The sequence below is a fragment of the Brienomyrus brachyistius genome, chromosome 6, assembly GCF_023856365.1.
Source record: "Brienomyrus brachyistius isolate T26 chromosome 6, BBRACH_0.4, whole genome shotgun sequence".
In the NCBI taxonomy this organism is placed as follows: Eukaryota; Metazoa; Chordata; class Actinopteri; order Osteoglossiformes; family Mormyridae; genus Brienomyrus; species Brienomyrus brachyistius.
Genome location: NC_064538.1, coordinates 23,458,391 through 23,483,531, shown reverse-complemented (window position 1 = coordinate 23,483,531; position 25,141 = coordinate 23,458,391). Strand labels below are relative to the sequence as shown.

The following is a 25,141-nucleotide window of genomic DNA, read 5'->3' as shown; positions in this document are numbered from 1 at the left end:
TACTGGAATGGGAGGATTAAAAGTCAGATATTGACTTTTCCCTCACTGTAGGCTGTCTGCTTTACCTTAGGCTGTTCTCCATTATCTGCTCAGAGGCTCCCAGCAGCTTACTTGAAGCGAATTACAGGGAGCTGTACTACCCCTGCTATGCTGCCTGAGTCATATTCTTCTGCCCACACAGTATATGTAATTTTAGAATCATGGGCGATTATAGGTGCTCCTCAGAATTCATAAGACATTTTGTTCTTCAATTGGCTCCATTATCTGTCGGGATTTAAGAAAGACTGTTGATGGGGATGGGAAATGCATTGATTTGATTGAATTGTTTGATTAATTCATTCAATAGCAATATGAAATTGAGAGCACAAAAAAGTAAATTCCACGCACTCTTTAAGTATTTCATGGGTTAATTTTAGCATTTCACGGGCATGTTTTGTACATCTTACGTGCAATAAAATTAAATCAGTGGCCCTTTAGGGCTGCACATGTACAAGTGGTGTATCTGTTTTAGTCCTTACTATTATGTCATGGATGTTGGTCAGAGTGCTATTAAATAATAGCATTTTCACTAGCAACATTTCTCCCTGGTGGTCACCACAGCAAAAAACAAATCCAATCAATCAGCCATCTAATCCAATGCCTTGTTGGCTCACTTGGAAACTACCTAATTGGTTAAGAAAGATTGTGGAAATTGATATATATGTGAAATGTTCAATATACGCTATATGCACAAAAGAATTGGGACACAACTCAGTCATTGAAGTCAGGTGTTTCATTCTTTCAGACCCATTGTCTGAAGTGTATAAAATCAAGCAGCTAGCTATGCACCCAGGTCGTTCTGAAGAGCTCAGTGAATTTGAGTCTGGTGGTGTCATAGGATGCCACCTTTTTGCAACAAGTCATTCCCTGAAATTTCTTCCCTGCTAGATATTCCACGGTCAACTGTAAGTGATATTTTTAAGTGGCAGCCTTTAGGAACAACAGAAACTCAGCTACAAAGTGGTAGACCATGTAAAGGAACAGCAGGGCTGCCGAGTGCTGAAGTGCATAAAAGTCGCTCCGTTGACTCAATAACTGCAGAGTTACAAACGTCCTCTGGCATTAACCCCAGACAAAAAGCTATGTGCTGGGAGCTTTAAGAATTGGGCTTCCATGGCTGAGCAGCTGCATGCAAGCCTCATATCACCAAGCGCAATGCCAGGTGTTGGATGGACTGGTGTAAAGTACGCTGCCACTGGACTCTGGAGACGCTTCTCTGTCTGGCAGTCTGGTGGATGAGTCTGTTTTTGTGGGATGCCAGGAGAACGTTATCTGCCTGACTGCATTGTGTCAACAGCATACCAAGACATTTTGAACAATTCTGTGCCTTCAGCTTTGTAGGAATAGATTGGGGAAGGTCGTTTTCTATACCAACATGACTGTGCCCCAGTGCACAAAGCAAGGTCCATAAAGACATTGTTGAGTGAGTTTTGTGTGTAAGAACTTGACTCTGGCCCAAATAGAGCCCTGACCTCAACCCCATCAAACACCATTATGATGAACTTAAACGGAGATTGCAAGCAAAGCCTTTAGATTCTACGTGAGTGCCTCAAGACCTCAAAATGTTCTTCTGGGTGAATGGGCAAAAGTTCCCACAGATGGACTCAAATATCTTGTGGAAAGCCTTCCCAGAAGAGTGGCAGCTGTTATAGCTGCCAAGGGGGTCCAACTCCATATTGATGCCTATGGATTTTGAATGGGATGTCATAAAAGTTCCTGTAGTTGTAATGGCTAGGTGTGCCAATACTTTTGTCCACATTGTGTATCAATGGATGTAGTTTTACCTACTAGGAGCATTTGGTTTATAAAAAAAAAAACAAAAACCATTGTTGGCTTTCACATTTCCAGTTGATCCATCCAGTACAGAGTTTGAGGGTATGGGAGTAGTAAGTCAGGTTTAGATGGGGGTAGGGGGGGGTTATCAAGCTGTCTAGGGAATTCATTGAGTCTTCATTCAGTTTATGAACAGCCTGAGGTTAGTAGCTCTTTCTTAGTCACTCAAATTTGGCCTTCTACCTGTGGTAGTGCCTCCCAGACCACAGCAGCTAGAAGAGGCCGTTATGAGTGTGGAAGGGGTAAGGATCAGATGAGGGGAGTGGGCGATGGGATTGTCCCGGGAATACATTCCTGTAATTTCAATTGTCCCCTTTCTAATGATTATTGTATAGGATTGTCTGCTTTGGTAATCAAAAATTGGTGTGAGAATTTTCAGCTGAGTGGCTGCTATTAAAATGTCTATTCTTCACTATGGATATTCATCTGTGTACCAAATGCTCCATCTTTACATTTTGAACTGCTCTCCCTCTACTTGCTCTCCGTTACTATTACATAAATCATGCCCTTGTGGTAACCCCACAAACTGGCCACTGCTGATAGCAGGTTCTCAGCCAGGTCTGTTTCATGGTGGTGTCCCCTGTTGGTTCCAGTTAGAGGGACAGGTGGTGGCCCTGCTGGTGCAGAACATGGAGAGGCTCGATGAACAGGTGAAGGAGGAGGCGGATGGGGTGTACAACACACTGGGTAAGAGGTGCTACCAACATGCATCGCACTGGGTGAGGCATGCTGTTTTATAGCCTTTAGATTGGTAACTCGGCTCAGATCTTCTGCAGACGTTATTTCGTTTGAAATGTCATTCAGCCATCCAGCAGGGAGCTGGAGGTCTATCAGTGTCACATCCCAGCCCAAGGATGTCTTTGAGAATCTGTGTAAAGTCCTTTTAGAGTCAAAATAGGTCAGTAGTGTAATGGATAATGCATCTTATTAGGTTTCAAAGAAAGAACAGTAAATGTTTTGGAAATGGGTGAGTGTGGTATACAAAGTGTTTCAGAAGCATTTGAACTTCTTAATCTAAGGCATGAAATGGCTGGAATAATTAATGATATGACGATGATATTTTATAGTCTGGAATCTGAGCTTATATTTTGCTAGTATTTTCCTTTCCCGCTTTAAATCAGCGAAGCTTAAAAGAAATTTGACTACTTCAGTCGTTCTCTTGACCATGCTTATCAGTTATGCACCCTGTATGAGGTGAAATTAAAAGCATTGATCAAAATTTTTATGAGAGTTTATAAGTGTCAGATTTTTGGTTGAGGCTAATACCAGTTGGCCCGAGGAAAAACTTGAATCCAAATCTGATTCACATCTTGAATAAGCAGCCCTCTCGTTTCCCTGTTGGTAAATCCCTGATTGTTCGTTCAGATAGTGACTGCATCGTGCCTCTGTATTATACGTAAAAGGGAAACTTTCAGAATCTGTCACGCTTGATTTAAACTTTCTCACCTTGTAAAATTTATTGCTATGCAGTCATTGATCTACACACTGACATTATACCAATGGCGCTTCTCTAGCTACCCTTTGTGCCTGGAGCTTGGTGACATCCTGCTTTCGGCAGAGTCCTCTTCAGTGGCACTCTTCATTGAGAATGTCCTTGCATGGAAGGAGCCCAAAGCTACATGTTCTCAAACTGACACACACTGACATTCAGGGCTGGTTCAAACCTATGTGGCACCTCAGTGCTGGTGCCCCACAACCCCCCATGACTACTACAGTCAATGCCAAAATAAATGCGCAAATGATAGTACTGAAGGAATAAAGATCGTCCATTGGCTAATATTGTTTCAATTTGAAATTTTAGGTCAGTGGTCATTGTTGACACCCCACAGTACACAACAATGAAATGTGTCCTCTGCATTTAACCCATATATGACATTGTGACATAGCAGGGGGCAGCTAATTCAGCGCCCAGGGAGCAGTGCTTGGGGTGGTACTTTACTCAGGGTACCTCAATGGTGCCTTGCTGGTCAGGGATTCGAACCAATTAATTGAAAGCAATCTTTCAAATTGCAAGTGTGCTTCCCTAACCATTAAGCCACCACTTCCGCATTTTGTGTAATAGCACAATAAATATGTCAATTTTTATAGAACCAAACAAATAATTACATATGACAGTAATGATATATCTTATAAAACAGGTGCTTTGAAGTCATTCCTTCGATCGCATCCCAATGGGAGTATATCATGGACAAAGATTTCTGATAGAATATAATTTCTGCATTGACTATATGGACTATAAAATCTAATCGTCTGCTAGACGGCCACCTTGACTGGCCCTGCTGACATTATGTATTGTTCTCTTTTGGCTTCTTGTAGAACACAGTGCAAGAACCCAAAATGCTTGTTACATGATTTCTTTTATGAAGTTTTTTCATGGCTCTTATTCATTCTTCATATTGCTTTTTTAGTCTTCCACTTTGAAGGAGCTTATGATTGCATGGATAGTTGCATTTTGCTATAATTTACAGAGCAGTGGTATTCACACGCCTCTTCTGTCTTCTACTCCCTGCACTTGTCAGTCTGGCTCCTGAACCGCACCCCCCGGGGCCTGATCTGAAGCTTTATTGGTTATAATTCTCTTTCATTGTTTCCTCTATTAAACAGAATGAGTTTTAAAATGCACAGCATATCTTCTTTTTTGTTTAAACGTATACATTTCCCAGCACATGATTCTTATAATTAAGAAATAAAGTATAGTAATTTCTGTATTGGCATGTTAGCCCTGTGAATCTGGTTGTCCACAGTATGGTGAAATTCATGCATGCGAGAACACAGTTCACAGGACTGTCAGGCTGCATAACGTGCGCGTGTGATTTCAGCCATCATCGAGAACATGGCAGAGTTCCGTCCAGGCTTGTGCAGTGAGGCAGCACAGCAGGGCCTGATGCAGTGGCTTCTGAAGAGGATAAAAGTAAGTGTTCTGGGGGGGGGGTGACAAAAAAACTGGAGTACTGGATGTAATGCGTTAGTCGTTTGTTTGCTGGTGCTGTGTATGAAACTGAAGAATGGTAGTTGCCTATGCCAGGGGTTTCCAAAGTGTGACTCACAAGAAATTGGTGGGGGTGGGGGGTTGCGAGATGGTTAATACATTAACTGAATATTAATTGAAAAAAATTTATCAAAATTTCATTGTAACTGTCACTGCAACTGCAACTAGGCGATTGCAATAAATCTGGTGAGGAGGACCTTGCCCTTGATCACCGAAATGTTCCTAGGGGAAACCCACACCCCATCCCCCCCCAACCGATTGGTGAAATCTACAGAGGGGGAACCCCCAGGCAAAAAGAGGCTGCAAGTTTCTGGCCCTTATTCTGGGGATTGTATTATACTTGGAAAATTACAAATTTTATGAAAACCTACAGTATTGGTTATTAGATAAAACATTTAAACATATATATTTAATGACTCAATGGCAAAAAAGTTGCCTAATTTTGAAAAATAAGACTTTTTTGAAAAGAACTTTGGAATTATATTTTGGGAATATGTATTGTGGATAATGTGCCATTTATTAACCTTGCCTGTCTGTCATCAGATTTACTTAAATTATTTTGCTTAACTAACTTTCTACGATTAATGTATGTCAAAATAATCACTGCCTAAGTGAAGGTTAGCCACATCACTGTAGCTGCATCATCTTACATTATGTGGTGCATAATAATAATAAACAATAAATATATATTTATGTGTTTTATGGCTGAATGATATTGGGGACAGTTCTCATTGCAATTATTGTAAGTTTTTTTTCGATATTTAGGAATTGAAAATGAACTATATTGCCAAATAGGAGTTATTACCAACGGAGCCTGTCAAATACGTTGGTGTTGCCAACGGATACGAACCAATGCCTACAAATCACTTACTTTTCGTTGGTAGTGTCTTTTTAATTTCCAATACAATATCTCCATACAGCGGAAGACGAATGTCTTTTCGTAACCAGTTCCTGTTTGCTTTTCCCCTCTTCATTCATTTTTGTTTCCCACAAACGTCCTAACAGCAAGGCCCAGCATGATATGATTCTGTTGGAGAGCCATGCGGAGCTTGTGAAAAAGCTGCAGTGGTAAACTTAAGTTAAAAAAATACAGACCTGAAGTCCGCTGAGATTAAATGGTCAGCTTATGCTCATCAATCCACAAATGTCGGAGCTGAAGTAGAGTAGTGGACCTGGAGGACTGGGCCTAAATTTCTCAAGGGTGAGGCTGTTCAATAACTACAGGATGGAGCTGACTTCAGTCCTTGCTTCTAACCAGTTACTGAGTGCAAAAACCTGATTACTTATTCACATGGGAATATGGGTGTGGGGGGGGGTCATGAAAACCTTTTACCTAATATTCTTTTTGGAAAACATTCAAATGTGATCGTGGAAAATATGCCTTTTAAACCTGATCCAGGTATTACCTGTATTAGTTGTTCCTGATTGGCTGGGAGGGAGCAAAAACGTGGACTGTCCGGGGATCCCCGAGGACTGGGTTGGGAAACACTGTATTAGAGTACCAGCTGTGCCAGCACCTCACTTATCTGCAGTCAGTTTGCAGAAGATGCTGTCTAGTTTGAGATAATGACTATAACTGTTAATGCCACAATAGTAATTCTGAGGTAATGTTTACATGAATGTGGTAGATTTATCTGTTAAACTGTTTTTTTCTTGTCATTAAATAGAAGCAGGCTTTGAGCTTTTGACGTACTTTTATCAGCAGGGGCATCTAGTTTTCTTTTTTAAACAGAAAATGCTTCAATTACATTACCACTTCCATAAAATTGATTAAGTACATCTGTTATGTCCTTGATTTACTAGATTTTTAAGTAAAATTTAAATAAGTTATAAGAACTGTAAATTTTATATCTTCAATTTTAGGCAAAAATGCCGTTTGATGCCAACAAGTTGTATTGCAGTGAAATCCTGGCCATCTTACTCCAGAACAATGACAGTAAGTGATTTTTTTTTTAAGAAACAGGTAAACGTTTAAATAATTTGACCTACAAAATATTGGTAGTGACTGGGTTCCAGCCTTTTTCTTAACTCCCTCTCTGTGTTTCTCTCTGTCTTGTGCTACACTGCCGCCAGGCTAATTGGCAAAGTAATATCACTTGTAAGCAATCTGTTTAAATGACAACCCTGGGAGCATGTTCTTGGGTGTATAAACATTGTTGGAGTGGCAATCGCTGCTCACTTCTCTCACTGCAATTGCAGCTGCCAAGAGAAAGTGGTCTGTCTGAAAGATGGCTGCAATACAGTCTTGGTAATATCTGGAACTGCCAGACATAGGCGCCGTTAGTTTGAAATGGACAAACAAGCTTTCTTAGATGTTTGGGAGTGATTAAAAAGGACCGGTGCTGTTATTTTGCCAGCATTATGTCAGCTTTTATTCCCCCTCCCCATCTCATTCCCACTCTCTGTGCCCCCCCCCCACTTTTCTCCCAGGCAACAGGGAGCTCTTGGGGGAACTAGATGGAATTGATGTGCTGCTGCAGCAACTCTCTGTAAGTACCTAAGCACAGGACATGAGTCTTTATCATTTTCTCTTGCTCTCTCTCTTTTACTCTCTCTCACGCACACACACCCATGCATTATTGGTTCCAATAGAGTCTTATACTCAGTATTTATCCGATTATGGTCTCATTTCATTTCCTAATTTTAAATGTCTTGCCGATATTTGCAGGGCTGCCTATATAACTGTTTTTTCATAAATGAATGTGGTATATTATAAATGTCAGTTTTTCATTTTAATTATGTGGCATGTTGGCATTGAGATCTTTACAGTGCAAAATAAACATGGAGCTGGAAATTAGGACAAATGTATTACCATCACAATGACTGAAGGACCAGTGATCATGTTTGTGTGAATGGTTGTTGGTGGCTGGGGTTTGACAGAAGTTTCGATGTATAATATGGGATTGGTAGTTCAAAAGAAGATCCTTCGGAATTTTTTTTAAACCTGCCCCAGCAGGGTAGCTCTTCTACGCAGGACAGACATTGAAGGAATTAGGGAAGGTTGATCTTATCAGGGGTGCAACCATGCAGTGCTGGAACCCTGTTGTTGTTCTTCTTCTGCAGTAAAACAATATGGGGAGCAGAGATGGTATAGAAACACCAAGTTTGGTGGAGTGGTGCAGAATTTCCCCCCCGTTACTCATGCAAGCAAAATCAAACCCATTGTCTGATGGTGGCGCTATAGTGCAGTGTTTTACTTTTTGGCCTATATCTCCAGAACCATGAGCCATAGAATTTTTCCATCCAGCATTCCCTGGCTCATTTCAGTTGGGACTGTGAAGCTTTGCCTGCTTAGATTGTTCACATTATGCAAATTAGCTAAAAATCTACTAATAAACTCATCTGAGACCATTCACCTGATTCACACAAAATTTGAACTGCAGTATCTTGAGATCATGTAGATAAAATGTTGTCTAAGATTTTGATCAGGCAAATTGTTGTGATGCTACAGGTTGTTTGCATTGAGCTATTTCACTTCACCCTTGTATAGGCCTGAGAGTCATGAAATTTGGTGTAATGGTAAGATTTATTCCACTACTCAGGCCAGAAAAAAGATACAGGTTGAGCTTATTGGTATGGAATAATACTTCACAGCCTATGCTATAGCATATAAGCTTGTTTAAACTAGGCAGTTGATTGCATTACTGATAAAATAACAATACATTCTAAACTTTCAGTCCATGCTCCTAATAATGCTAACATTTACACCATATCTATTGGTTAAGAACATTTGCTTACAGAATTTTCCTGAATGAAGAGGGAAAGAAGCTGAAGAGTATAGATTCATTCTTAAACACAGGATGGATCATTCTTATGTAACATACCAATGTTTTCAAACATACTTATTATGTTGTCTAAAATGTTGATTTAATAGGTTACGGAGTAAATCAATTGACAATACAGTACAAATCATTTTTTAAAAATTACATTTTATTACACTATTTGATTGTCTACCCTGGGTTACTTGCAGTAAAGTTGAAAGATTTAAAAACATTTCATCTAGTTTTGTTTTATTTGATTTTAAAACTGCAACTGTAGGGGGAAATGGTTGAGGGACCATTAAGTCAGAGATATAAATTGCATCCTAATAAGACATTATCAGTTCCTCCTTACAAAATTCAAACATTGTATTTCACTGTTACATTTTGTGTTTTGTAGAAGGATTTTCATCTTTGTGAGAGTGATCAAATATAGGCTTAGTAGGATGCTGCCACTGTTTCATTTTCAAAATAAAAGGGTTTTTGTGGTGTTAGATTCACAACGTAATAGAAACAGGTCATGTTCCACATTTTCCTTGTTGCCAAAACTGAGCATAATTTATGCAGCTAACATAATTATGAAAAGTATATTGCTGAAAAAGCCTTTGTAGAATGGATAATTTAACACCTGGGAGATGCTCTGGAGGCTGATGACCTTGACAGCTGGCCGTACAGCTCTTAAAATCCAGTGGGAACTGAAGACACCTGTGACCCTCCACAGGTGTTCAAGCGGCATAACCCTGCCATAGCGGAGGAGCAGGAGATGATGGAGAACCTTTTTGATTCGCTCTGTTCTTGTCTGATGCTGGCGGCCAACCGAGACCGCTTCCTCAAAGGAGAGGGTCTGCAACTCATGAATCTCATGCTCAGGTGAGTCCCGGGGGTGAGGGGAGTGGAGGCACATGCTCAGTCCCCTAATGGGCACTGTGCTTAGTGTGACAATGGGCTCTATTATGACGATCTAATATCCAAAAACCGTTTTGCTATTTTGACTGAGGAAAAAAACTTTGTGTCAGCACAGGGTTAAAAAAAATCGTAACTTTCTTAATAATTCGGAGGCGTGTTTTGGGTATAACATGCAATGAACTAATCGGAATGGCGCGTCACCTTTAAAAGGAAGCGGTGCATGAGCTATGGCGGATTGCTATTACAATGGCGGGTTTGCCTGGCAAACCAGGTTGGTGTTTGCCAAGGAAATGAACGTGCTAGTGTGCAGCATGAAGAGGCACAAGCACATCGTTTACAGGAGCACCACTGTTTCACCACACGTGAGATGGGGTAGCGGCAAGTGTGTCCTCTTCTGGAACCAGCAGTTCATCCGCTCAGTGCCGAAAGCAGTATGCTGATGTAAAAAATGGGAGAAAACAGAAGCTTACTGCTCATCCTAGTGTGTTTAAATAACCATGTGTCTCAATCGGTTGCATAGCCTGTAATCAATGCATAATTCCCATACTTGCCTCACATGATTTTTTAATGATAGTTATTCTTAATATATATATATATATTTGAACAATATTACATGATAGGACCAGTTGATCTCTATAATAAAAGGTGTATAAATAAAATAAAACAACAAAATACCATTAGTGCACTTCGAGGGCATACTTGTGTCTGTAACAAGTGTCGTACACCCTTACCCTTACGTTTCTAAAACACGGTGCTTAAATACCGTTTAAATGCCGACTGCGTGGCACAAAAACATTTGCTGTTTTGACTACATGCGTGCATGGCGTGAAAATTAGGAATGCACTGGTATGATACTAGCAAAAGCACTTTGCATTGTGCTTTCTGCCGGTGCGAAATAGCGCCCAATGTAGTGTTTCCATTCTAATGGTAATGCAGTGGCCCGTCTTTTATAAGAGCACATCAGTAGCTCATCAGTATAAATTAACTTGTAAATTGCTGGGATTTTTTGAGAATGTTTAAGTTGTGTAAAAATATGTTTCTAAATAAACTCAGCGTTGAATGTAGTATATTGTAGTGTATGGACAGAGATCAGTCGTTGATATGTTGACAGATCGCAGAGAGTGGAATTGGAGGAAACATCCATACCACGCAAGGTACTTTTTTTGATGTTGAGTGACTGGGCTGGCCAAATGCTGGCCAACACTGCCCAACCTTAAGGCAGAGAAAGGCGTTTGGCAGAATTCTGGGTAGCTTTTTGTGGTGCGAACCTCTGTTGCTATTCTTGTCGTGGAGTCAGTAGGTTTATGAAATTAACAGTGTAGTGAAAAACAAAAAAATCTCCCTTGTCTATACTTTGGCTTAATTAGACATCAAGGAATGGCTCTTGGGAGCCTCTTGCATGATTTGTACGGCATCTGACATAACAAGCCTGCCGCAGCCTTCTCATCTAACCCCTAATTACAATGATAAGGAGGTGTCAGTTTCTGTTTGCTGTCAAGATAACAAGCCTTGGCTTGGAGTGACACGAGCATCATTTCTTAGCATGTAGACAGACGCATGTTTATTATAACTAATGTGGAGGCATAGGCTGTGATGTTACCACAAAATGTCCCTGTAGGTGTCTTGGTTGGGGGGAGTCAGTGATTGCATGCAAGTTAGTACAATATTGAGTTCCACATGCCACTAGCTGTGCATGTGAAACATTCTCCTGCGATGGTACTGAAGCATGTAGTTCATCGCGGGCATAATAAATCAGTGTTGCGGTGACCGAGAGCTCCATGTCCCTGCTGTCAGGCCACTGTACAACTAACCCAGTTAACATGAGGCTCAAACTCCATTTCAGAAAATCTCCTTGTTTCAATCTCATTTTTTAATATGTTGAAAATGAGAATTGGAAATGAATGTCTTGTATATTTTATGTTCTGGAATGATTGTCGCTAAATTTTTATCATTCAACTGCTGTTTTATTTTAAAGTACCTTCACAAGCAATTTTGCTGAATTTTAAAATAAGGGTAAACGAATTATTATGCACAGTCTTAATTTTTCATCTCCTTAACAGTTAAGGTATTTATTTAAAAAAAAAAAGAGAGAAATGTCTTTGTTAAATTGCGATCTCTTCCTTTTACACCCAAAAAAGCTGAGCTGAGGTAATTTTTGGAAAATAATTTTATCTGTAATTTATCTGTGTCTTCAAATAGGCCTCTCATATGAAGTCAGTGCAGCCCCCTACCCCCAATTTGAAAATGAAATTAAAAACTCACTCGGTTATATTTTCACACCTGTGATCTTTTCTTCCACATGATTGTAGGTTTGGATTTTGGACCTTTGGAGGTTCTGGATGTGTAGTAGAAACTCCTGGAGTAGCATTGTTGCCTCACACCTCCAAGGTTGATGGTTGTAATTTCATATCATGAAATTAATAGATTTAGTACATTACCAATCAAGTAGATTACTCGATAATGAGTCCTACTTGTTTCCCTTTTAGTGTTTTCCCCCCCAAAACATTATTTCTGACTTGTTCTGTAAACGGGACGACTTCTTCATAGCTTTGGTATTGATCGTGGTCAGCGCATGCGTGTAAGCAAAAAGCCACATGAATTCCGATCGTTCACATGCAGGTCGCATGGCCGCGAATCAGATACGTATCCGATTTAGTACCACATATGAAAGTGACACAAATTCGATTTGAAAAGATCAGATTTGCGTGTCCACACAGCCCTGAAAAGATCAGATCTGTGTCACATTAAGGCAAAAATAACTGAGTCACTTCAGCATGGCAATGTGAACAGACCTGAATGAGTCAGGTAAACAAATTATGACAGTTAAGAAAATGTCCGGGCAGATAATAAACATCGCTTACCAATGGACTTTTGTTATGAAACCAATAAATTATAATATTTTTATTAGGGGGAGTTGATTGTTGCAAATCGTGCCTTTTCAAGGTGGCAGTTTTAAGGGACTGAGATGTGCAATTGTAGCACGGTGTTATCATAAATACTGTAAGGGTGTGCAGAGACTTCCTGCACCATATCGGTTTAAAGCCTCAGCTAACAACTGTGTGAAAAGTAAACTTTCATTGAATATCTCTATGCCTCTTCCCTGAACACCAAGAACAGTTTCTAAACAAACGGAACTATTTGTACCTTTTTTTAAACTCCTCCCTCGGGTTTCACCTCACCCCGTACTTTCATTGGCTGTGGCTTGTCGCCACGCTCATCACCAGTCACAACCTTTTTTTCACACTAATGGATCTGGAATTGCCAACAGGTACAGATATTTAGTCTGCTGGATATCTGATGGATGTCTGTGATTCGTCGGTGACTCTGTCAAGTCAAGGCTTAGAACTAATAGCGATGAAGCGCTGATTTGCCAATACCAAGCAAACACTGATTTGTCTCCAACCTGGGGCTTTTTTTTGGGCGATCAGCAAAAGCTTTCGGCAAGCAGAAACACGGGTCTGATATTGTATATTTTTAACTTTAGCATTGGTTATTACTTTGGCCTGGTCTGAATTTCTTGCCAAAAGCACACGAATGACTTAGTATGTTGGATGTATTTCCAGAAAAATATCTGACAGACATTTACTATTATCAACTCGTCTTTCTGGTGTTAGTGTTTTTAATTTAAATATAGACCTGAAATGCTCTTTAGCAAAATCCTTTTAAAAATTGTGATACATTTCAAATCGGCAAGCATATATCAATATAATATCAATTGGGGCAGTCACTGCTGATTCCTACCCCCCCTAATTTTTCTAGAATTAAGCGTCCTAAGACTTTCCATGAGCACTATCTGTGTGCGTGTGTCTGTGTCTGCGTGTGCATGCTGCAGTTTTCCCATAATGAATAAATTTTCATTTTATATTTGCCCATTGCATACTGGCAGAGATGCTGCTTGGGCTTACAGTGGCAAGGAAATTATGTGATTCTTTTGGAATTGCCTGGTTTTCTGTAATTCTAAAATTGTTCGTAAAATGAGAACTGATCTTGATCTAACTCTAATGCTAGTCATTAGGGTTTTTCTGGTCGCTGTATTTGTCTACCGTACTGGTAAATCAATGAGTGTTTTTTTTCCCCTCATTAGCGGCTTTTGTATTGTATTATTAACACTGTACTTGCATAGATTTTTAGTGAACTTGTAGATCTGCTGTCGGGGTTTGTGTATCTGAAAGCCTTGTCGTCAGGCACTATGCCCTATTCGGATGAGTTCTGCCTTTTTTCGTCTACCATCAAGCTTTGTCCACTGGTTTAATGATGCCCAGCTATTTCTCCCCCCACACCTGTTCTTAAAGGGAGAAGAAGATGTCCCGTACCAGCGCATTAAAGGTCTTAGATCATGGCATGGTTGGAGCTGAGGGTTCTGATAACTGCCACAAGTTTGTGGACATCCTGGGCCTGAGGACCATCTTCCCCCTTTTTATGAAGACACCAAAGAAGATGAGGAAAGCTGGCATCTCGGATAAAGAGCACGAAGGTAAGTTTGGTCAAAATCATTTATGCATTCAACTTCTGCAGTTATTCTTCAGCCAAACAGTAAGCTAAGGTTTATGTTTTAGATACTTATTAGTTTTCCATCCATCTTAATGGTTGCGGTAGTCTGCAACTAAATGTGTCATTAGATTTTTGGTTCTCCCAAAATATTAGTCTTGTTGGGAGGTTATCCTCTTGACATCGTCTCGCCGCCTCGTTTTTCAGCCCCGGTGAACAGATCGCTTTATCCTGTCTCCTCTCTTGTCTGTAGAACAAAATTAATTAACCCCAGAGCATGTGAAAACAGGCAAACAGGAAGAGCAGTTACCCGGCCCAGATAGCTGCTTACTGATAGGCCTGCCTTTTCTAAGGATGTGAGCAGTGGCCAGGTTGACGTTGGGTTGCTAGAGCACGTGCCTTCAGCTGCCAGCATGGAGATGTGTGTTTGCATACTAATCATCAGCATGGTTCTCTACAGTCTTGTGGTATCCAAACCATCACTGCTTTTGTGGTTTCCAGTTTAGATGCGCAATTTTCTCTCCTCTGGGATCCAATTTATGACAATATCACTGAAAATCTTCCTGATCTATTACAGATTTCTAAAAAAAATGTGAGTTCTGGAACCAGTGTACAATAATTCCTTGCTTGCATGGTAATTGAAAGACTGTGTGGTGGAGATCTTCAAAAGAGAGCTTTGTGCTCAAATAATTTCTTGTTTGTAGCATCTGATAAATTAATTATGAAGCCAGCCCCTTTTGCCCACTTTTATGCTGTAAAGCTTATCCCTGCAAAATCCCATTTGAGATGCTCGGATAATTTTGTTGCAAGGATTTGAAAATGCAGTGGTATGTTGCATTATCTTAACACCCAAGCCTAGTAACTTTAAAACTCTTTATGAAAAGTTAACCAACTGCTGTGCGCAATAAATCTGGTGCTCTAAGCTGAAATGTTTTTCACTTTATTTTGTTGTAGTGTATCTAAGCCAAAATGTATTTTCTTCAGAACAGTGTAATTCCATTTCAGTTTATTTCACTTATTCTGTAAATGTGTTCCAGTACATTTTTGTTCTGTAAATTTGCTTTCGGCAGCAAAATCCTTATGCATTTAAAAAAATTAACGATGTTTAGATATAATATGGTCATGTATGATAGGCAGTTTTTTGATCTTTACTGATCATCACAGTCAAAATAATCCATGAATGTTATCAGAGGCAGTGTGACCCAGTTGATCAAATACTACCTTCTGAATTACTTAGAAATGGCTCATGATGCAGTGTTGCAGCTGTTTGTGTCACTGGCTCAGTTGTCTGTTCCTGTCAGTGAGATCCTCTGCTACTAATGTATAATGTCACGCTACCAATTAATCCAGCTGGCAGTTCAGTGTAAGGTGAAGATGTTGAGCCCATGGAGAAGGAGCTTAGTGGCTCTCGGATGTAGGCCAAAAGGTTCCTGGGTAGAGCAGGAGTTATTTTTGGGCTGCGCTTTGCCACCTGGCATGGCGTCTTGCAGGGGGTGTTGGGGAATCATGAGAATTTGTCACCCTACATGTCACACTCTTGTTGGCTTGCAGGCACATAGTGACCCTAAGGGTAATTTACACAAAGTCAATGGCACCCCCCTCTATCTCCCCAACCCCCCTTCTCCATCCAGAATAGAGGACCTTTTGCATGCAGTTCCATGTTCAACTAGAATTAGGATGGTCGTTGTGATGCATCTACGTAGGAGTTAGCTTTTGTGTCTCAGCCTCCCGCTCTGAGGTCATTCTCCTTGCCGTAGACCTTTGCTTATCATGGATCCTGTGCCATAAAAGCATTCAGTCTGTGTTCCCTCCCATTACTATGGAAACCAGCAATGTAATTAGTGTCTGTAAAATGCTGTCAGTCCTGCTATAAAGCACAGAAACCTTTCACTACTTAATTGAGACGGCATCAGGTAGAGCATTCAGGGTCAGCAACGCCTGCAACACCAGCTTCTTCCTTGGTCATCATGGCTTTACAGCTGTTAGTCTGTCTCTTACTGTTATGTTACATGAAACGTTGGTCATAGTGCAAAAGAGAAATAAATAGAATATTAATATTTTAAAATGTCATGTATATTTATCTTGGACATTTAAAAGATGGACATTTAAAAAATACAAAAAGGAATACAAGTAACCAACGTATTGGTGGGGAAAAATTCAAAAAATTGTCGTAACTGGAATGCGCAATTAATGATTAAGTATACTCTCAGACCTACGTATCACAACAGGGACTCTGGGCATTCAGGTAAACACATTTATTAACTCTCACATTTCATGGTGATCCATCCAGTACTGCTAGAATTGTACAGGTTGGCGAGGAGAACAAATACAATTAGATGGACTGAGCAGGTGACAGATCTGTTTCTGGCAGCCCCACAAGCCAGAGTAAATTTTCAAAAAGGCTGAACTCTACAGTACACTGGGAAAAAATAAACATAAAATTAAAGGCAGCATTATGTGATTGGCTGCTTTTACCTAGGCTAACTAGTGGTGCACTGGCGTGGAAATTCGCTTGTGGTGAACCTTGCTAAACCTGCCAGCCTAATTTAGTGGAATGGTGTTACATCATTTTTTAAAAATGTTTTTATTTTATTTTTTTTACTTCTGTGGGAAGCACAAGAATGATCTCTGGGCTAGATTTAATAATGAATTATAAAGATGTTGCTATTTGGTACTTTGCGACCTCTTATATGTGGTGAATGAGCTGATGAAATCTTTAATCTCCCACGATGGGTAATGGCTCTCGTCTAATGCAATGATCTACATTATTTTAGCAGCACAGTCTTTAGCTGTGGTCCTGCTAACATCTCAAAATCTTGAGGTAGCACTTCCTTATGAACATTAATGAGCCTTCTCCTCCCATCCTACTTTGCATGCCGGTGCAGCTGCTTTTCACATCTACCTGCACAATGTGAGCACAAGAGCACACAACCTTTACGGTAGACTTTGAACCCAAAAATCAGTCGTAATCAATTCTGAAGTTACACATCGACGCAGCTGAATCGGACCCTTAATAATCAAGTTATAATTAAGTTTTACACCCTTTACATTATAATATTAATGTTTCCCCAAAAAGGAAGATAAGTCAGAAACACGGACAAGAAACTCAGTGTAAATATCGAATGCATGTTTCTGCTCCAATGTATGAGTTGTCTGTTTGTATGAATGCCATTGGCTTATTGTATTTCCAAAATAAGGTCTTTTTATTTATGGGTAAATAACATGTAGCCTACTGCAAAACTACCAAGATATTTTGGGTGGAGAAGCACAAAAAACATAAAATCAGTGCCCACTGAGCAGAGTAGCCATATGGGGAATTATATTCTTCAGTAGGGATAAAGAAAGTGAAATAAATGTAATTGAATGATTGAATAGATTTGCTCTTGGCAAAATGGATTTGCACATGGCATCTGTTATCTAAAAAGCAGTGCATGACAAAGGATGCCCCACGAATGACGTGGATGAGAGCTGCTGACAGCCGGACCTGGCTCTGCAGGCTGCTGGCCGTTACGCTCTCCACTCAGACAAAAGGGCAGTTAAATTAACTTCATTCGACAGGAGAGAGGCAAACATGCTGCAACTCAGATTTTTATGCGCTCTGGCCACTTCTCTGTTTATTTTTGTGCTGGATGGTGCACTGACTATACTGCTGCCTTATGTTAGATAATTAATCCAGTGCTTCCTCTCTTTCTGTGGGTGGTGATTAATTATTAGCTGCTTTTTGGCGTGTCAACTTTCTAATATATTGTGTGTGAATCTCTCTGTGTGTTTAGATGATGTTTCTATTACATTGTGGTGACTAAATGTTCATAAAGGCCTACAGTATGTTAGGAACCTGACATTTTCATGTTGTGGGGACTATTTTTCAGGTCCTCACAAGGATTTGTGACTGCAATCAAAAAGCTAAAAACGCCTTTTATTTTGTTTGGTCACTTATGGTTAATGTTAGGCCTCGTTAGGGGTTAAGGTCGTCGTGTTGGGATTAGAGTATTATTCCCTATAGAAATGGATGGAGAGTCTCCACAAAGATATAATTACAAACCTGTGTGTGTGTGAGAAAAGATAAGACTGATTATAAGACAGTCGTCAGCAATGAAATGTTGCTGACGACATATTTAGCCAATGCTTCTGCTCAAAGCGACGGAGTAATAACAAATCATGGGATAACAAGTGCCTGGATCAGAAGCTGAGCTGCATACTGAGGCAGAAAGACTTGATCTTTGTGATGTTATACAGGGTAAATCTGCAAGATTGGGAGACCATTCTTATGTGCTCAACTAAAGACAGCTGGTCATCTAGCATTTCCAAATTAAAGTGCAAATAATAGAGAGAGTAATAACATTGTATAATAAGTAAAAACAAGCAAATATGAAATACGGCTTTGGCCTGTTTGTGTTTGTGTGTGTGTGTGTGTGTGTGTGTACAGCCTATATTTGTGGGAAACCGTTCTAGAGGGATATCACTTTGATAGAACAGACCTTAAGGGATGGATTGAGTGCTTAAATTGGAAGGGGGGGTACCAAAAGCTGCAGTTCTGGGGCGGGGCGGGGGGGGGGGGGGGAGGGGGGTAGTTGTTTGTCAGTATGTTAAAAATACTTATGTGTGTGTAAGGAGTGTATGGGGGGGGGGGATCAGCATGGATACAATTTGTTAAATATATTTTGATAGGAAGTTGTGCTGGTAAATGTAAAAAATACATGCAAGTACCCAAAACTGTAAAACATATTCCTTCCATGATCAAACTCTGACTGACCGTCACTCTTCAAATAGCTAACAGATAATATAATCACCTGTACAGGTTACAGCAGTTACTTCTGCTTTGCTACTTCTGGGGGTGGGGGGTGGGAGGTAGAGAGATACAAGGCAACCAGGCCAAGTTTGAGGATGGCCTTAGAAAGTATAGCCGTTGTTGTTCTTGAAAATTTCGAACTTTCTACTTGAAAAATTACTACGGAAGCATGAACTCAATGGATTTGTAATGCAAATTTACGCAAGCTAATGCTAATTCCACTAGCAGTTGCTGTTAACATAATGCAGTGATTCTCACAGATGTGCTAGTGGAAATTTTCATACAAAAATCATAATGTACACCATGTGAACAGCGAATAAGCATCTCATTGGTTTTACGTCAACGTTGCTCTTCAAACCCAGCAACTTCTTTACCAAACTGACCCTTCTGCAGTGGAAAATCAAAGTCAGCTGAGACTAATGTCTTTGTGATATGGTACAGGTATAGCTTGGTTTCTGTATGCCAGTGGAAAAGCACCAAAAGTGAGTAAGAGAACTGATTCAGGGTGTCAGGAAGACTGCAGAATGTTGGTCCTGTAGTCCATCATTGCCTTTTAATTCCATTGTAGATGCTGTGCGCATTGTTCTTCACAAAAAGTTTGTGTTTTTGCTTAGCATCTCTGATTGCTCTCTTAAGGTTTCCCCGTCTAGCTTTTAATCGAGAATCAAGAAGTATTTGATGGATCTTATTACTGTTTTATTATTCCACTAAAACATTATATGGCTGAAGATCAACACTTGGTTTCCCCAAAAATGAAGCAGTCACACTGTGTGGCAGCAAAGGAGGGGAACAGCATGTGTAAAAGATACTTGGTCTTGGGGGAAAAATACAGTTACTACAAAAGTATTGTGTGGATCTTTGTTTCCCTACAATATGCCTGCAAAGTTTGAAAGACTGGTCGTGATCCAATTTTGAGACAGATTGCCCCAAGACTAAAGCAACGGCACTTAGTTACAGCAAAGAGAAGGATTATATGATTAAAGTCTTATCCTTGTGAACAGGAACAATCTATTTGTCATTGTTTACTCTTTTATCTCTATTTTATATTTGACCCCAAGCTTCACTCTCAATGGTGTGTGTGTGTGTCTGAAAAGGAGAGTGATTAACCATGTTTACTCATTCAAAACGTGAGTTCAACCATCAGGCAAGATGGATCGCCAATATTCCTGGTTCTGTGGGCAAGGAATTGGTCTACCCTGAATGAGGGTATAATGTGATCGTATTATTTTTAATTTTTCTGAAAGTTGCAATTTTGAAATGGACCTGCCCCCCTCCTCAAACCCCCCCCTCCCCAAGATTGTCATATAAGCAAATTGTCATATAAGTGGAATGTGCAGTAAATTTACGTGTACTTTTCGTACCTAAATATCACAACATTTAGGTAAAAACACATTAATTAACTTTTACATTTCCCATTGATCCATCCAGTACTTCTAGAAATTGCACAAGTTATTGCATTTTTGACGAGTACAGTTTAGATGGCTCGGCCAAATGACAGGGCTGTCCATGGAATACAATGCACAATAGCACCAAAATTTTTTTCCCCTTCCCTCAATCGACACAGACACAACTACTTAAATAATGGAGATGATTGCATGGAACAATCAGCTATTTTCCATAGTGGAGGACAAGGGGTTTCTTAGGATTATTCACCACATATGACAAGTCTCAAAGTACCGGCCCATGATATGGTTACAATTCATTATTAAATCTGGCCCATAGATCATGTGCCTTGCAATGGCATCCCTTCCAGCGTCTTGTGCCCCCCTCCTCCCAACTCTGAGCAGGATAAGTAGTTGGATGGATGGACAGATGGACACCAAGCTTGTCCGGAATTGGGTCTCAAGGGTTGTGCACATGCTCACCTGTACCACCTGGCAATAACACTGATTTCAGATGTATTTTCATTGTGACAGCAGTAGCACCTCTGTCTGTACAAGATATGTGTAATTACCTGACTGTTCCAACTCTTCAGAAGCACTTTTAGCAATTTTGGTGAAATTCTGTGAAGATCTTTTTACCACCATTGGCCCCTGCTGAACGTGACTTCCTTACAGGTATGGATTTCAGGCAATAGGGAGCCATGTAAATTGGCTTTTGGCACCCCCCCCCCCATCTGGATGATGAATTTGGAAGCTATGGGCAAATCTAGCAGATAACACCCTTATCTTCACACTATGCCCCATGCCTTGTGACCAAGACCGAAGCTCTCAACCGCCAGGCCTTCATTAAAGATGGTGTTTATTTGAGAAACCGATGAAGTTATAACTCCCTTTCGCCCCCACCCCAGACCCTGCTGACAGCCCAGTACTAAAGCCCTGCTGTTCCCATCGTGTGATTCATCTGTGCTTTATCCGTTTGCCCCCTGCAAAAGAGTATATAATCATAATGACAGATTTTTTTTGGCTTTGTTTATTTCTGAAACTGAAAGACACAGCATCTGACTCAGCTGTTTGAGGATCTTGTGCCCAGGGGGTTGACTGGTTTGAGGGGGGGTATTGGAGGTACGCAGGTAGTACATTTGCAGAATGTTGTCCGAAATGCATAGTGTGCATTATGCTATTCATAATTTTTAGCCAGTGTTTCAGTCATCACTAATAAATAGCACATGCAAGCAAAATACATAGGAAAAATATGATGGAGCAGCACTCCGTAAAAATAGTAACAAGGTAACCCACTTTTTGGGATTTTTTAGCATAATCAGTATGTATAGGTGGAGACATCCTCCTTGTGTGTTGCTGCTGATAGAAGGCATCCCATGTGAGCTTCTTTCACTCCCTGCATGCTCCCAATCAGCTGGCACCCTGTAGTGAGAAGTGATTGGAGGGGAGATGTGGCAATCAAGCAATGGAAACTTGTGACTCACAAGTATCAGACTTCACAAATCTCTGAAGCTGCCAAGGAATTTCTCAGCCCCTCCATCTGCCCCTCAATTTGGAGAAAATATTGAAGTTGATTTCACACCTTGGGGCTATTGCTCTTGACCAGTGAGTTACAAAAGACTCAAGCTCAGAGTTTGGGGGAGAGTGTGAGAAGTTGAGGAGAGTGTTGAAACTGGTTGCTGTACAAAGGGCCTCTCAACTTGAGCATCTAAATCAAGAGGTGCTTTCATGGAAAGAATTACAGCTGTAGACCTACCTAATACACTACTGAGACAAATCCTTCAATCCTCCTTAAGCCCATGACTAATAAAACTCAGAGACTGTTTATTTTACTCATACATGCAGACAGTACAGTGCTGCCACTCTGAACTAGTCCAGTCGTGGTCTGGCTCTGACCTCCCAAGCTGTTTAATTGGTGACATTGTGTTACTTGTATTCCCCAAATGCTTATGGTTTAGGGACCAATCTGCGGCCATCTTAGGCAACGCCACTTAGTGGCAGCAAAAAGTAGGATGGCTATAGAAGACCCATACCCTTGTGAATGTGATAACTTAAAGAATATATGATGGATTGTATTATTACCTCTGAAAAACAATATATCAATGAGTTTGTAGGAAGAATAACAGCTCAAAGATTGAAGTAACATTGCTAAGTGGCATCAAAGGAAGGAAAGGATGGCTGCAGAAGACACTTTATCTTCAACAAAACCTGTAAAAGTTTATGAAAGTTTTTTTTCTTCTTCCCAGGAACATTGTATACAGTCCCCTGCAAAACTATTGGAATGGCAAGGCCAATTCATTTGGTTTTGCTATACACTGAAGACATTTGAGTTTGAGATCAAAAGATGAATATAAAACAAGATTTCAGACAGTCTGATAGTAAATAACATTTATTTGGTTGCATATTCCTTGCTTGCAGTAACTGCTCGTTTTGCAGTCTCCAGTGTGGCTTTTTGATCTTACTGCTGATGAGTGGTTTCCATCCTGTGGTTTGGCCTCTATATTCCTGCTCTCATAGTCTTCATTGAATGATGGATTTTGATACCTTCACCCTGCTCCTTGGATATCGTTGGTGGTGTCACTGAAAGTTGTATTTGGGTTTTTCTTCAATTTTCTCAATGTTTCTGTCATCAGTTGTTTTTGAGTGACTCATTCATTGTCTCTTAGGCAATACACCAGTGATTTCTTTCTTTTTCCAATATGCCCAATGTTTGTGCAGTGCCTCTGATTTTTCATATTTTCTCAACTTCATAATGGGTTGCTTTTCTCCCATAGACAGCTTTCTGGTCTTCATAATGGTTTATACTTTTAAAGTATAGCCTTCACAGGTGAAACCAAAGCTTAAAAACGTGCATAAATTCAGAGTTATTTATTGTTTAAGTATTTAGTCTATCAGGACACTTCTGGATAACAAGAAACACCTGTCAGTCACCTGTTCCAATATTTTACTTGTCTAAAAATTGGGTGGTGTGATACAAAAGGTGCTGTATTCTATGTTGTTCTATGTTGTTGTATAGATGAAAATACCAGGAAGTAACAGCAGAAATTCTGTACTTTAATCTCATATTCATCTGTTGATCTCAAATCAGAATGTCTTCAGTATATAGCAACAAGTAATTATTTGGCCTTGCTGTTACAACATTTTCAGAGGGCACTGTTGGTGACGATCTGGGGCCTGTTTTGAGACAAACCACACCAAAGCTGGAGTAGTGTTACTTAATCATGATTCAAAACACATTCACAGGCACTGATGTAATGAACCTGGTAACACTGAGACAAGTCTCACCTAGCTGGGCTTTTATAGTGGAGATTTTTTTGAAGAGGTTGGAGTTTGTAGGGACGTTAGAAATTATACAGGTTCAGGAATGTGGGAAGAGTAGGAATTAGATCTTGGTGGTGGGGGGAGGGGTTGGCATTCCAAGAACATTTAGTTTTGGTTGTCCAGTTCAGAGTTACGTTACTTGTTATAATGAAATTCAAAATTATCTTGTTAAAATGAGACACAAGATTATCTCATAATGTGATATTTTCATATCTCATTATAACGAGATACGAAATTATCTTTTCGAAACGTGAAAAGCAGCATTATGATACAAATTTATCTGGTTAAAATTAGAATCTAAATGATTTAGTTAAATGACAAATGGCTTTCCATATAACATAATGGGTATGTTATGTTAATTCATTAACATAATTTGATGTTTTACTTCATGCTGGGGACAAGACCGTGGTCAAGCCTCCAGCACATAGTGTATGAGCGCAAATACTCTAAGTTTTACAATAGTACGTTTATTTGCTCAAATCTTTGTAGTAACACATAATATGTCTCCCATTCCAACTTCAGAATATTTTTCAATATCCAACAAGTAGCCACACAAAGCTAAGTCCATTTCTATGGTGGAATATAGGGGTTAAACTGAAGAATAATTTCTTCCCCTCAACTGTCAATGTTCTCAAAAGTACCATACAACTTTGATGCTCCATCCCCTCTCCCTAGGTACCTCGACTGAACACTGTTTTTGTTTGCATCAGATTTTATCTGCTCATTAGTTTGCACTAACTGCTCATTTTGCACATTGCATATCTCCTGTTTGCACTTGTATCATTGCATCTTGTCATATTTCCCAACACAATCATTCTCACTGTACTTCCGGTCTGTACCTTAAGCTATATATTTTGCACAAAACCATACTTTACACTGGTATGAATATCTATAATTTATTGTATTTAAATGATTTTAATTTGCGAACTGCATTTCCCTGGCTTTGTACCTGTCCTCAGCACACTGACAATAAAACTGAATCTTCTGGTCTTTCAAACCTACACTTTAATGGCAATTTTATAAAAATATATATATATATATATATATATATATATATATATATATATATATATATATATATATATATATATATATATATATATAAACACACACACCACTAAGCCGCCCTGAAACATTTTACTTATTATAATGTGATACTTCTCGTTATTACGAGATACATATCTCGTTATAACTAGAAACTGGGCTGTTTTATTAGAGTGGCAGCAATACGCTGCTGTACAATACAGTTAATTCATAAGATGCTTTAATTACATGGAACTGTGAAGTTTGGGGAATTAATCATCTCATTTAACCCAAGTCCTAGTCAGTGGTGGCACACGAGAGAAGGTGCTGGTCTGTCGGACCTGAATACATTGAGACAATTCTCACAAAGTTGGGCTTTTAATAAAGAGCTTTGTAGAGGTATAGTGTGCAGGGTAGGCTTGAGAGATGGTATGCATGGTAGATCGATTTGCTGCAATATTTTCATTCGACAAAATTTATCATGGGCATTATTGTATGCTACTGCACTTCAGCTGTCTCTTAATTAGTTTTATCTTAATTCATTCAAGATACTTTTTAAAGTTTTACATTATATTTTGCTTGCGTCAAGTAATATCCAATTTTCTATTGGAAA

General features: G+C 39.7%; 1 protein-coding gene across 1 annotated transcript in view; it reads left to right on the top strand.

Annotated features, from left to right (window-relative positions):
- The window catches only part of ctnnbl1 (catenin, beta like 1), a 59,912-nt gene that overhangs the window by 6,270 nt on the left and 28,501 nt on the right, over positions 1 to 25,141 (top strand). Inside the window, exons 6-11 of the mRNA XM_049018031.1 lie at positions 2,466 to 2,559; positions 4,692 to 4,783; positions 6,725 to 6,797; positions 7,292 to 7,350; positions 9,341 to 9,489; positions 13,818 to 13,999. Coding sequence (XP_048873988.1) covers positions 2,466 to 2,559; positions 4,692 to 4,783; positions 6,725 to 6,797; positions 7,292 to 7,350; positions 9,341 to 9,489; positions 13,818 to 13,999 — 649 coding nt within the window. The remainder of the gene's footprint in view (positions 1 to 2,465; positions 2,560 to 4,691; positions 4,784 to 6,724; positions 6,798 to 7,291; positions 7,351 to 9,340; positions 9,490 to 13,817; positions 14,000 to 25,141) is intronic.